The following is a 12,733-nucleotide window of genomic DNA, read 5'->3' as shown; positions in this document are numbered from 1 at the left end:
TGCACATGAAGCTAATAAAAAAAATGCAAAAAAATAATCATAAAAATACAATTTGGAGACCTGACCTCCCATTAGCGCTGTGAAAGGTGGACAAAGCAGACCACACCAAACGAGAGCAGAACCAACTAGAACAGACCACCGCAAAGCAGAGTGTAATTCACTGAGCCAAGAAAATGATTGCTGTGACAATATATTATTACACATGAATGTAAATAATGTATGTAAATCTAAAAAAATCAAATAATGTAATGTAAATAAAAATATAATGTAAATAAATAATGTAAATAAGCAAAAAGCTTGCTGCATATCTGCAACTGTGGGTGATGCAAGTTTAATATGGCTAAATAAATAAGTATTGTAAAGGTTGAGGCTGAACTGAAGGAGTTTTTGTTTCTCCACGGACACTATTTGCAGTTGCACCAAACCTGAGAAGGACTTCCACAGAGCGCCGAAGTGCCTAATTCACAGAAAATAAACCATGTTTTACTGGACCAGCTGCAGCAGAGGCGGCTCCGAGCAGCTGGACGGCCTCGGTGACATGTCAAAGACCGACATCCTGAGAGGAATCATCACCGAGAAACTGAGCACCGCCGCCCGGGAGATCTTAGCGGTGGTGGAGAGGACCGTAGCCGACTATGAGGAGGAGGCTTCGGGCTTCAGGCGGCAGATCGAGCGGCAGAGCAGACAGATGGAGCTCCTGCAGCCTCAGGTCAAACTGCTCAGAGGAGGTCAGTGATGATCTGCAGTTACAGATGTGCTGAAAGTTGGATAAAATGTTTTTAATGTTGTTCATTTAACTTTTTATTTACTTCCTGACAAACATTAAGGCTGAAATAAAGTGAAATAAAGTTAAACTAGAAAGCTGCAAGCAGCTGTATGCGGGACCGAGATGTGCGTAGGGTTGCCAACTCCCTGAAAAATAAATAAGGGACACATCTTTAGAAGGGTCGGCCGAAACCGATTGCCTTCACCCTTCCTGGCCTGGAAACAATTTTTTAACTCTTTGACTCGAACCTGAATTGAATTAGATGCATATTTTTGAGTGACATGAACACATGGAAAACAAATTATTATCCAGCAATTCACTTTAATATAAAATAACAAAATTAACTGAATAAAATAAGTATCTTTCTTAAGGCAAGGCAAGGCAAGGCATCTTTATTTATACAGCGCATTTCATACCACAGGCAACTCAATGTGCTTTACATAAAGACAAGGCATTTAAAAGAACAGCATAAAGCAGCAATTTAAAGAGGAAAAAAAATAGAATAAAAATTAAAAACACAGTTAAAAGCAATCAAAGAAGAGGGGAAAAAGAAAGATATAAACTCAACCATAAGCACACCGAAAGAGAAATGTTTTTAACCTGGATTTAAAAGTGCTTACAGTTGTGGCTGATTTCAGTTCTGCTGGTAGTTTGTTCCAGCTGTGTGCAGCATAACAGCTAAAAGCTGCTTCACCGGCTCCAGTTTGAACTCTGGGCTCCACTATCTGACCTGAGTCAGCAGATCTCAGAGCTCTGCTGGGTTTATACTCAGCTAGCATGTCATTCATGTGTTCTGGACCTAAACCGTTCTGTGATTTGTAGACGAGCAGCAGAACTTTAAAATCTATTCTGTATCTGACCGGGAGCCGATGTAAAGACTTGAGAACTGGGGTGATGTGATCTGATCTCTTTGTTCTGGTTAAAAGGAGAAGTTTTTTGGGGTTTTTTTGACCTGCGTCTTTATTTCACCAATATTTTAAGACGAATGAATGAAAAATGTTCTAGTACTATTGCACTGTTAGCTCAGAGCTGCTGTGTTGTTGTTATTTTGTAGCAGAATGGTGCAAAAAGTCTACATGTCTGTTCTTCATTAAGTGGTTTCAGAGTTACATGGTTCTGTAAAAGCATTCAGGAAACAATACAGCAATGTACTGGTATTAGAAAATGTAGTTTGTACTTTTAAAAGTAAGTTCTTCAGTACTTTAACTTGAGTAAAATTGAGAATGCTGCTTTGTTGTCTTCCGCTATATTCTCAGTAACTCCTCGACCAATGAGCTGACAGCATATTCTCGGGTGTGAATATGCTGTCAGCTCATTGGTCACAGAGCAGGACAGGGTCTGGGAACAAGTTTACCGCACATTTTCATATAAAGCCCCGTTATTCATTTCCATTGGCATGATACTGACTATTTTTAGACTCTCACAGTAATACGGGACAAAGTGCGTCCCTTTTCAGCTCAATACGGGACAGGTGCTGTTGTTTCTAAATACGGGACGATTCCGTTTTTCAAGGGACGGTTGGCAAACCTAGATGTGCGCCCCTGAGCCATTTTGCTCCGCCCACACACGATACCCTTTACATACGTACGAGGTCGTCAGGGTGGACGTGTGTGCCAAGTTTCATGACTTTGCGATGATGATAAGGCTTTGAAATCACAAACGCCATCACACGATTTTCACTGCCTGGCCACGCCCACACCGTTCAGAGTTTGGAAAAGTTTCTCCATGATTCTTTTCCCCCCGTGTCTTAAGAGTAATCTGGCCAAGTTTGAAGTTTGTAGCATTAAATCTGTAGGACAAGTTCAAATAAATGCGAGGTGTGGAAAAAAAAGACGTTTCCAACCACCAGCAGGTGGCGCTATAGTAGGATGTCACTATGTTATATGTGCACGTTCAGGCTGGGTCCAGCATTCACCGTATGAAGTTTGGGACAGATTGGATAATGTATGTGGGAGTTATAAGCGACTTCATTTTATGTGGCGAGTAATGGCGAGTCATCGAACTTTGAGGCGTTGCCACGGCCACGCCCTTTAAGTTTTGAAAAAGTTTCTCCATTATTTTTTTCCCCCATGTCTTAAGAGTAACCTGGCCAAGTTTGAAGTCTGTAGCATTAAATCTGTAGGACGAGTTCGATCATATGCAAGGCGTGGAATCGGTCAAAAATGGCACCAAAATGCACCTTCCATCCAAAATGGCCGCCTTCCTGTGGACGTGGGACCGTGGCGGTGAGAGACTTTTTTGTGCGTCTGGGCATGATGAATGAGTGTACCAAATTTTGTCGTCCCACGTGAAACTAACCCCAATGCGGAGACCATTTTTAAGCATCGTAGGGGGCGCTACAGAGTCAATGAGCGACTCCCAAAAATATAAAGTTTGTGGCTTCTTCTTCTTCTTCTGCTGTGAGCAGGTGTGGAGGACCCCGGAGGCCCCAGCGCCACCTGGTGCCAGGAGGAGGACTTTGGTGAAGAGAAGAAGAAACCAGGAGAGCTGAAGGATCCGGATCCTCGAACAGCAGCCAGGTGGCCCAGTTTCAGACAAAGACCACCACACATGCAGACGTCCCCTTTAACAGCAGAGACCACCACACATGGAGACGTCCCCTTTAACACAAAGACCACCACACATGCAGACGTCCCCTTTAACACAAAGACCACCACACATGGAGACGTCCCCTTTAACACAAAGACCACCACACATGCAGACGTCCCCTTTAACACAAAGACCACCACACATGCAGACGTCCCCTTTAACACAAAGACCACCACACATGGAGACGTCCCCTTTAACAGCAGAGACCACCACACATGGAGACGTCCCCTTTAACACAAAGACCACCACACATGGAGACGTCCCCTTTAACACAAAGACCACCACACATGGAGACGTCCCCTTTAACACAAAGACCACCACACATGCAGACGTCCCCTTTAACAGCAGAGACCACCACACATGCAGACGTCCCCTTTAACAGCAGAGACCACCACACATGCAGACGTCCCCTTTAACAGCAGAGACCACCACACATGCAGACGTCCCCTTTAACACAAAGACCATCACACATGCAGACGTCCCCTTTAACAGCAGAGACCACCACACATGGAGACGTCCCCTTTAACACAAAGACCACCACACATGGAGACGTCCCCTTTAACACAAAGACCACCACACATGGAGACGTCCCCTTTAACACAAAGACCACCACACATGCAGACGTCCCCTTTAACACAAAGACCACCACACATGCAGACGTCCCCTTTAACACAAAGACCACCACACATGGAGACGTCCCCTTCAACACAAAGACCACCACACATGGAGACGTCCCCTTTAACACAAAGACCACCACACATGCAGACGTCCCCTTTAACACAAAGACCGCCACACATGCAGACGTCCCCTTTAACACAAAGACCACCACACATGGAGACGTCCCCTTTAACACAAAGACCACCACACATGGAGACGTCCCCTTTAACACAAAGACCACCACACATGGAGACGTCCCCTTTAACACAAAGACCACCACACATGGAGACGTCCCCTTTAACACAAAGACCACCTCACATGGAGACGTCCCCTTTAACACAAAGACCACCACACATGGAGACGTCCCCTTTAACACAAAGACCACCACACATGCAGACGTCCCCTTTAACACAAAGACCACCACACATGCAGACGTCCCCTTTAACACAAAGACCACCACACATGGAGACGTCTCCTTTAACACAAAGACCACCACACATGGAGACGTCCCCTTTAACAACAGAGACCACCACACATGGAGACGTCCCCTTTAACAACAGAGACCACCACACATGCAGACGTCCCCTTTAACACAAAGACCACCACACATGGAGACGTCCCCTTTAACAGCAGAGACCACCACACATGCAGACGTCCCCTTTAACAACAAAGACCACCACACATGCAGGCGTCCCCTTTAACACAAAGACCACCACACATGGAGACGTCCCCTTTAACACAAAGACCACCACACATGGAGACGTCCCCTTTAACAACAGAGACCACCACACATGCAGACGTCCCCTTTAACACAAAGACCACCACACATGGAGACGTCCCCTTTAACAGCAGAGACCACCACACATGGAGACGTCCCCTTTAACAACAGAGACCACCTCACATGGAGACGTCCCCTTTAACAGCAAAGACCACCACACATGCAGACGTCCCCTTTAACACAAAGACCACCACACATGGAGACGTCCCCTTTAACAACAGAGACCACCACACATGCAGACGTCCCCTTTAACACAAAGACCACCACACATGGAGACGTCCCCTTTAACAGCAGAGACCACCACACATGCAGACGTCCCCTTTAACACAAAGACCACCACACATGCAGACGTCCCCTTTAACACAAAGACCACCACACATGGAGACGTCCCCTTTAACACAAAGACCACCACACATGCAGACGTCCCCTTTAACACAAAGACCACCACACGTGCAGACGTCCCCTTTGACACAAAGACCACCACACATGGAGACGTCCCCTTTAACACAAAGACCACCACACATGGAGACGTCCCCTTTAACACAAAGACCACCACACATGGAGACGTCCCCTTTAACACAAAGACCACCACACATGGAGACGTCCCCTGTAACACAAAGACCACCACACATGCAGACGTCCCCTTTAACACAAAGACCACCACACATGCAGACGTCCCCTTTAACAACAAAGACCACCACACATGGAGACGTCCCCTTTAACAGCAGAGACCACCACACATGGAGACGTCCCCTTTAACAGCAAAGACCACCACACATGCAGACGTCCCCTTTAACACAAAGACCACCACACATGCAGACGTCCCCTTTAACACAAAGACCACCACACATGGAGACGTCCCCTTTAACACAAAGACCACCACACATGCAGACGTCCCCTTTAACACAAAGACCACCACACATGCAGACGTCCCCTTTGACACAAAGACCACCACACATGGAGACGTCCCCTTTAACACAAAGACCACCACACATGGAGACGTCCCCTTTAACACAAAGACTACCACACATGGAGACGTCCCCTTTAACACAAAGACCACCACACATGGAGACGTCCCCTGTAACACAAAGACCACCACACATGCAGACGTCCCCTTTAACACAAAGACCACCACACATGCAGACGTCCCCTTTAACAGCAGAGACCACCACACATGCAGACGTCCCCTTTAACACAAAGACCACCACACATGCAGACGTCCCCTTTAACAACAAAGACCACCACACATGGAGACGTCCCCTTTAACAACAGAGACCACCACACAGAGCTGGTTTGTTCCTGTTCTGTTGGGATCCTGAGGGTCGGTTTCACCCAGAGTTTTGTCTGACAGGAAGAGGCCCGGCAGACCTCGGAAGGGTGGCCCACGGACCCATCTGGTCCTCAGGGTCCGGTTCCTTCAGGACTCTCAGACCGAGGTGCTCTCCAACGCCGGTACGCCGTAAAGCTTTCAGCCTGCAGCCGGTTATGGGGACAGCTTCACATTCAGGGTGCAGACGGCACCGGTTCCTCACCCCGAGTGTTTCCTTTGCTCCAGTGTTTCAGAAAAGTCCGGTCCAGGACCTGAGGTGTCCCGGGGGTCTGCGGGAGCCGGACTTCCTGCAGCTGCTGAGGTCCACCTTCCCTCAGCTGGCTGCCGGGGAGCCCTTTGACCTCTTTACCACCGATAAGAGCCGAAGGCTGCAGCCTCTGAAGGTGACGCCTCTGACTCCAGAGGAGGTCTACAGCACCATCAGGTCCTACGGAAACTCCGCCCTCTACGTCCGCCTGAAGGTCAGCGACTGAGCTCCGACTGTTTGTCCTCCAAGACTTTGGACTCCAAGAGCTGCACCATGTGGGACAGTTTGGTGACCAAAGGACCAGTTTGGTGACCAAAGGACCGTATTTGGGACAGTTTAGTGACCAAGGGACCAGTTTAGTGACCAAAGGACCGTATTTGGGACAGTTTAGTGATCAAAGGATCGTATTTGGGACAGTTTAGGGACCAAAGGACCAGTTTAGTGACTAAAGGATCGTATTTGGGACAGTTTGGTGACCAAGAGACCAGTTTAGTGACCAAAGGACCAGTTTAGTGACCAAGGGACCAGTTTAGTGACCAAGGGACCGTATTTGGGACAGTTCAGTGACCAAAGGACCAGTTTAGTGACCAAAGCACCAGTTTGGTGACCAAAGGACCAGTTTGGTGACCAAGGGACCAGTTTAGTGACCAAGGGACCGTATTTGGGACAGTTCAGTGACCAAAGGACCAGTTTAGTGACCAAAGCACCAGTTTGGTGACCAAGGGACCGTATTTGGGACAGTTTCGTGATCAAAGGACCGTTTTTGGGACAGTTTAGTGACCAAGGGACCAGTTTAGTGACCAAGGGACCGTATTTGGGACAGTTTCGTGATCAAAGGACCGTATTTGGGACAGTTTAGTGATCAAAGGATCGTATTTGGGACAGTTTAGTGACCAAAGGACCAGTTTAGTGACCAAAGGACCCGTTTAGTGACCAAGGGACCGTATTTGGGACAGTTCAGTGACCAAAGGACCAGTTTAGTGACCAAAGGACCCGTTTAGTGACCAAGGGACCGTATTTGGGACAGTTTAGTGATCAAAGGATCGTATTTGGGACAGTTTAGTGACCAAAGGATCGTATTTGGGACAGTTTAGTGACCAAAGCACCAGTTTGGTGACCAAGGGACCGTATTTGGGACAGTTTCGTGATCAAAGGACCGTATTTGGGACAGTTTAGGGACCAAAGGATCGTATTTGGGACAGTTTAGTGATCAAAGGACCGTATTTGGGACAGTTTAGGGACCAAAGGATCGTATTTGGGACAGTTTAGGGACAAAAGGATCGTATTTGGGACAGTTTAGTGATCAAAGGATCGTATTTGGGACAGTTTAGTGATCAAAGGACCGTATTTGGGACAGTTTAGTGATCAAAGGACAGTATTTGGGACAGTTTAGCGACCAATGGACCGTATTTGGGACAGTTTAGTGATCAAAGGACCAGTTTAGTGACCAAGGGACCGTATTTGGGACAGTTTAGTGACCAAAGGACCCGTTTAGTGACCAAGGGACCGTATTTGGGACAGTTCAGTGACCAAAGGACCAGTTTAGTGACCAAGGGACCGTATTTGGGACAGTTTAGTGACCAAAGGACCGTATTTGGGACAGTTTAGTGACCAATGGACCGTATTTGGGACAGTTTAGTGACCAAAGGACCGTATTTGGGACAGTTTGGTGACCAAAGGACCGTATTTGGGACAGTTTAGTGACCAATGGACCGTATTTGGGACAGTTTGGTGACCAAGGGACCGTATTTGGGACAGTTTGGTGACCAAAGGACCGTATTTGGGACAGTTTGGTGACCAATGGACCGTATTTGGGACAGTTTGGTGACCAAGGGACCGTATTTGGGACAGTTTGGTGACCAAGGGACCGTATTTGGGACAGTTTGGTGACCAATGGACCGTATTTGGGACAGTTTGGTGACCAAGGGACCGTATTTGGGACAGTTTCCAGTGTTGTGACGGTTATTTGTCCTTCTGTGTTTCTGCAGGCAGGAGATGATCCTCAGAGCAGCTCTGCAGACCTCCGTCCTCCACAGAACCAGAACCAGGACGGGGTGGGATCCAGTTCGGCGCCGGCCGATTGGACCGAAGCGATGACGAGGTAATCTGAGGCAGCAGCAGGCTGACGGCCTCTCACACGTTTCCATCTCAGAGCAGCATCTTGTCCTCCGGCAGGTCGTCGCCTCCCTCAGATCTGTCTGACAGGAGCAGCTGGGACCCGGCGGAGCTCGGCGATGGAACGGCGCTCTTTTCCCCCGCTGGATCCTGTCAGACGAGCCCTCAGAGCGCAGTGAGTTAGTAACTTGGTGTTTTCCTGCCGCCTCTGGAGGTCTGAAAGGGTTGAATCAGCTGCTGTTCTGCTCTGAATCAGGCTCAGATTGAGGCTTCTTTAAACCGAGGGCCATGAAAATGGGGATTTATCAGCTCTTCATGGGAAAGGTGGAGCAGAGTAAAACAGTAAAACCTTCTCCTGTTGGTTTGAACCTGTCTCATTCAGTCTTTTTAAGGCTTTAACGGGTTGTACTGGTGGATAAATGTCAGAATGAGTTGTTTCTTTGAGCAGATTGAGGCCTGATGGTGAATCTTACTGGTTCATGTGGGAATAACCTCTTTCAGGCAGGTGAAGAGAAGATGGAGGAGGAGGAGGAAGAGGAAGTTCCACAGACAGACGCTGATCCTGAGGTGCTGAAGAGAGACGGATCCCGGTTCAGGACCAGGTAACAGAGGGCAGGAGAGCTGCCTGCTGCATTTAGAGGGAAGAAGAAGAAGAAGAGGGTCAGCTTAGCAAAGATGGAAGAATAATGTGACAAACTTCAGAGATAATAATCCTCTGGAAACTGTTTCCACTGTGAAATGATTGAGTAAGAGAAACTGAGGTTCTGTTCGAAACGCATACTGCATACTGCATACTCATTGATCAGACAGTATGCAGAGCATTTTCCCACAATGCATTTCGCTCCTGCCCGAGCCGAAATCAGCCGGCCTGAAGCTGATTTCTCTTAAGCTCTAAACTCTGTAAACTTTAGCAACATTTGAAACATTTTCAGGCGAGAAAGTAGTCGTTTAGATCCCCAACGTGTTGAAAACCTGACAAAATACCGGCTGTTTACAATTTTGTTCCCACGAATTCGGCGCTGCTAAAGCTAGCCGCAGTGAGCTAACGCACTTCCGGTTATTTTCACAAAATAAAATACCCGTTGCCTTTTATCATAGGGAAAGCCATTACCATACAATTGGTGCTTTTGTTTTGAAAACAGGAAGTGAACCTACCCTCGTTGTAGCTAGCTTGAAACTGCCGTTTTGACCGGAAATGACGATCGGCGACGTCACGTTATGTTGCATCTTGGGTAGTTTGAGTATGAGTAGTAACCTCATGATGCATACCCAACACTTAGGAGAATCTAGGATGCATCCGGGAACTTCTCGCATACTCAAACTCGCATACTTACTCAGAAAGTTAGTAGGAGAAGTATGCGGTTTCTAACACAGCCTGAGTCTCTGTGAGATGGGCGCTGACCCAGTAATTATGTGCACGTTGGTCAGTGCACGGCTCTCGGCAAAAAGCTGATGACGGACGGCAAATGTAAATACATTACATCACATTACGGTTATTCTACAGACGCTTTTATCCAAAGTGACTTCCAATAAGTGTGTTCCACATCGGTAGGCAAAAGAACTTCAGCTCACAGGAAATCATAAGTGCATTTCCTTCCAAAACCAAACAGCTGAGAGCATAACTAGTGCTAGAGTAAGTGCGGTAAGTTAGGTACCGAGACAAATGAGAAGAGAATTTAGAAAACAAATAAGTGCGTAAGGAGCTGGGACGAAACAGGTGATGTCCTCAGAGGGCGGATCTGGGTAGTGTGTCCTGAAGAGTATCATTGTATTAGATGAAAATGATCTCAGAACGACAATATTATCGCTTATCGCAATAATTTCTGAGACAATTTATCGTCCAGCAAAATTTGTTATCGTGACAGGCCTGTGGACGCCTGATTAAGCTGAATGTTTCCTCCTCTTCAGCCCCGTTAAACGTGCAGCCGGCGGTCCCAGAGCGGAGGCGAACCTGAACACAGAGGGGGGCCAAGATGGAGGCGAGGCCGAGAGCCAAGATGGAGGCGAGGCGCTGGACGGAGACGCCGACTGGACACCGGATCCTGAGCCGGGAACAGCGAAGCGGGAAGGAAAACCAGAGGCCGACAGCGGCGTGAAGAGGCCTAAGAGGAGAAAAAAGGCCTGTAAAGTGTGTGGAGTCTGGTACAGGAACCCCGGCAGCCTGATCCGGCACGCCTGGGGCCACGTGGGCGAGCCGGGGGGGCTCTGCGGGGTCTGCGGGGAGCGCTTCGAGTCCGAGGACGAGGTGAAGGGACACCTCACCGATCGGCATAAAGCCCACAGCTGCTCCCACTGTGGGAAGTCCTTCGTCTCCGTGTCCAGCCTCAGGAGGCACGCCGCTCTGCACGCGGGCAGCAGCCGCTTCCGCTGCAGCGTCTGCAGCAGAGCCTTCGCCAGCGCCGCCGGCCTGCGCGCGCACGGCTGGGTGCACGTGCAGGACAGGCCGCACCGCTGCCACGTCTGTCCGAAGGCCTTCGGCCTGAAGGCGCAGCTCACGGCTCACAGAGCGGCGCACGCCAGCAGAGACGAGTACCGCTGCAAAGTGTGCGGCAAGGCCGTCACCAACCGCCGCTCTCTGGCCTTCCACCAGCTGACGCACAGCGACGAGCGGCGCCACGGCTGCGGCGTCTGCGGGAAAAGCTTCAAGCTCTCCAAAACGCTGAAGAGCCACGAGAAGACGCACACGGTCAGAGAGCGGCCGTACCTCTGCCACGTCTGCTGCAAGACCTTCGTGTGCAACGCCACGCTGACGGCCCACGTGAAGACGCACAGCGGCGAGCGGCCCTTCGTCTGCGGCGTGTGCGCCAAGGCCTTCAGGGGCAAAGGCGAGCTGAAGAATCACACCAGGGTCCACACCGGCGAGGCGCCGTACGGCTGCTCCGAGTGCGGCCGCTTCTTCAAGCTCAGGAGCACCCTGAGCAGCCACGTCCGGAGCCACCTGGGCATCAAGCGCTTCGTGTGTCAGGTGTGCGGCAAGGCGTGCGCGCGCCCCGAGCACCTGACCGTGCACATGAGGACGCACAACGGCGAGCGGCCCTACAAATGCAGCATGTGCGACAAGGCCTTCACCCAGAGCCACTGCCTGAAGACCCACCTGAGGAGCCACCAGGCGGACGGAGGCTCCGCCCTGGAGGCGTCCACGTCCTGAACCAGCGACCATCAGCCAGGAAGCAGGAGGCTCCGCCCTCTAACTCCGCCCCCTCCGGTCTGTGAGCAGCAGCTGGTTTTTACAGTAAAAGAAGGGTTCAGGACTCACAGCTGCTCTTTAACTGCTGAAAGCTCAGCCCACTGATGGACACCTGCTGATTATTATCTCATTTTTTACTATATTTTATGAGTTATGTCTGCTGCAGTCATATCATTTCCACTTCAGGAATGAATAAAGTCTGACTGAGTTGAACTGAAGTGAAGAGTTTGGATGTTTTCACTGAGCGTTTAAGGTTAAATCCACATTTGTTCCACTGTTCACGGCCAGTTTTCTGCCCACAAACATGATTTATTTGTGTTCTGGGATGTTTCCACATGTAGCTTCAGCACTAAAGTAGAAAATAAACTGAAAGTTTGCCTCCAGTCTTTAGGTGAAGCTGCAGTTTGCTGCCGCTGACACCAGGTGCAGTGACGGACTCTCACCAGCAGGCGGAGACATTTCCCCTCAGCAGCTGCTGCTCAGTGTTTCTCAGTCTTGTTCTGATGTGACGGCTTGTTTTTACTGGTTCAAAATATTACTATGTAAAACTATTACTAAATATATTAATATGTATTACTCTATAGCTCTGGGCCGGGGTTCCAAGAGGGAAATGTGACGTCTGCAGCCTGCAGGCCACTGATTGGCCAGGGAGTGACGCAGCTGGATGAGTCATGAAAGCGACTCCTTCACAGGAATCCCGCCAAGTTTAAAAACGCGACAACAGCGACAGAGAGACTTAATTATTTCATTATTTCTGTGTTCAACAATGAGGTAAAAGTGAGAACGCAGACCAACACCGAGGTTAGAGGACAAGCTGCAGACGCTTCTGTGCCCGGAGGCTGATGAATGCCGGGTCTGTGTCGCATACTGATGACGTCACGGGACGCCTCCACTCACTCTGATGGAAAACGGGCCGAACAGAGCAGAATGAAACTTTCTGAGCAGAATAAACCAGCAGCAGCACATGAATAAAAGCCGACTGATCAGATCTCCTCGTGTTTTAATGATCCATCACTGATATCGATCCTCTTATTGATTTACACATGAACACAGTCTGCCATCTG

At 49.1% G+C, this 12,733-nt stretch overlaps 1 protein-coding gene and 1 non-coding gene across 2 annotated transcripts; one reads left to right on the top strand and one right to left on the bottom strand.

Annotated features, from left to right (window-relative positions):
• The first annotated feature begins 421 nt into the window (after positions 1-421).
• On the top strand, positions 422-12,171 carry LOC142369489 (uncharacterized). The gene is made up of 8 exons (XM_075451837.1): positions 422-728; positions 3,174-3,285; positions 6,142-6,242; positions 6,346-6,581; positions 8,356-8,468; positions 8,543-8,657; positions 8,984-9,084; positions 10,391-12,171. Exons 1-8 carry the CDS (start codon positions 479-481, stop codon positions 11,628-11,630), a joined length of 2,268 nt encoding a protein of 755 aa, XP_075307952.1. The 5' UTR covers positions 422-478; the 3' UTR covers positions 11,631-12,171.
• Positions 11,024-11,123, bottom strand: LOC142369571 (small nucleolar RNA SNORA17). The gene has a single exon (XR_012767650.1). It is a non-coding gene; the product is annotated as a small nucleolar RNA SNORA17 (small nucleolar RNA).
• Positions 12,172-12,733: the final 562 nt, after the last annotated feature.

This window comes from Odontesthes bonariensis, chromosome 19 (genome assembly GCF_027942865.1).
Source record: "Odontesthes bonariensis isolate fOdoBon6 chromosome 19, fOdoBon6.hap1, whole genome shotgun sequence".
NCBI classification, from domain to species: domain Eukaryota; kingdom Metazoa; phylum Chordata; class Actinopteri; order Atheriniformes; family Atherinopsidae; genus Odontesthes; species Odontesthes bonariensis.
The sequence above is the reverse complement of the archived record's forward strand: the minus strand, read 5'-3'. Positions and strand labels throughout refer to the sequence as shown.

Excerpts from the sequence above, each read along its gene's own strand:
- LOC142369489 (XM_075451837.1), top strand. The coding sequence starts at position 479 with ATGTTTTACTGGACCAGCTGCAGCAGAGGCGGCTCCGAGCAGCTGGAC. Across the intron at positions 729-3,173 it reads GGTCAAACTGCTCAGAGGAG|GTGTGGAGGACCCCGGAGGC; the intron begins GTCAGTGATGAT and ends TGCTGTGAGCAG. Across the intron at positions 3,286-6,141 it reads GATCCTCGAACAGCAGCCAG|GAAGAGGCCCGGCAGACCTC; the intron begins GTGGCCCAGTTT and ends TTTGTCTGACAG.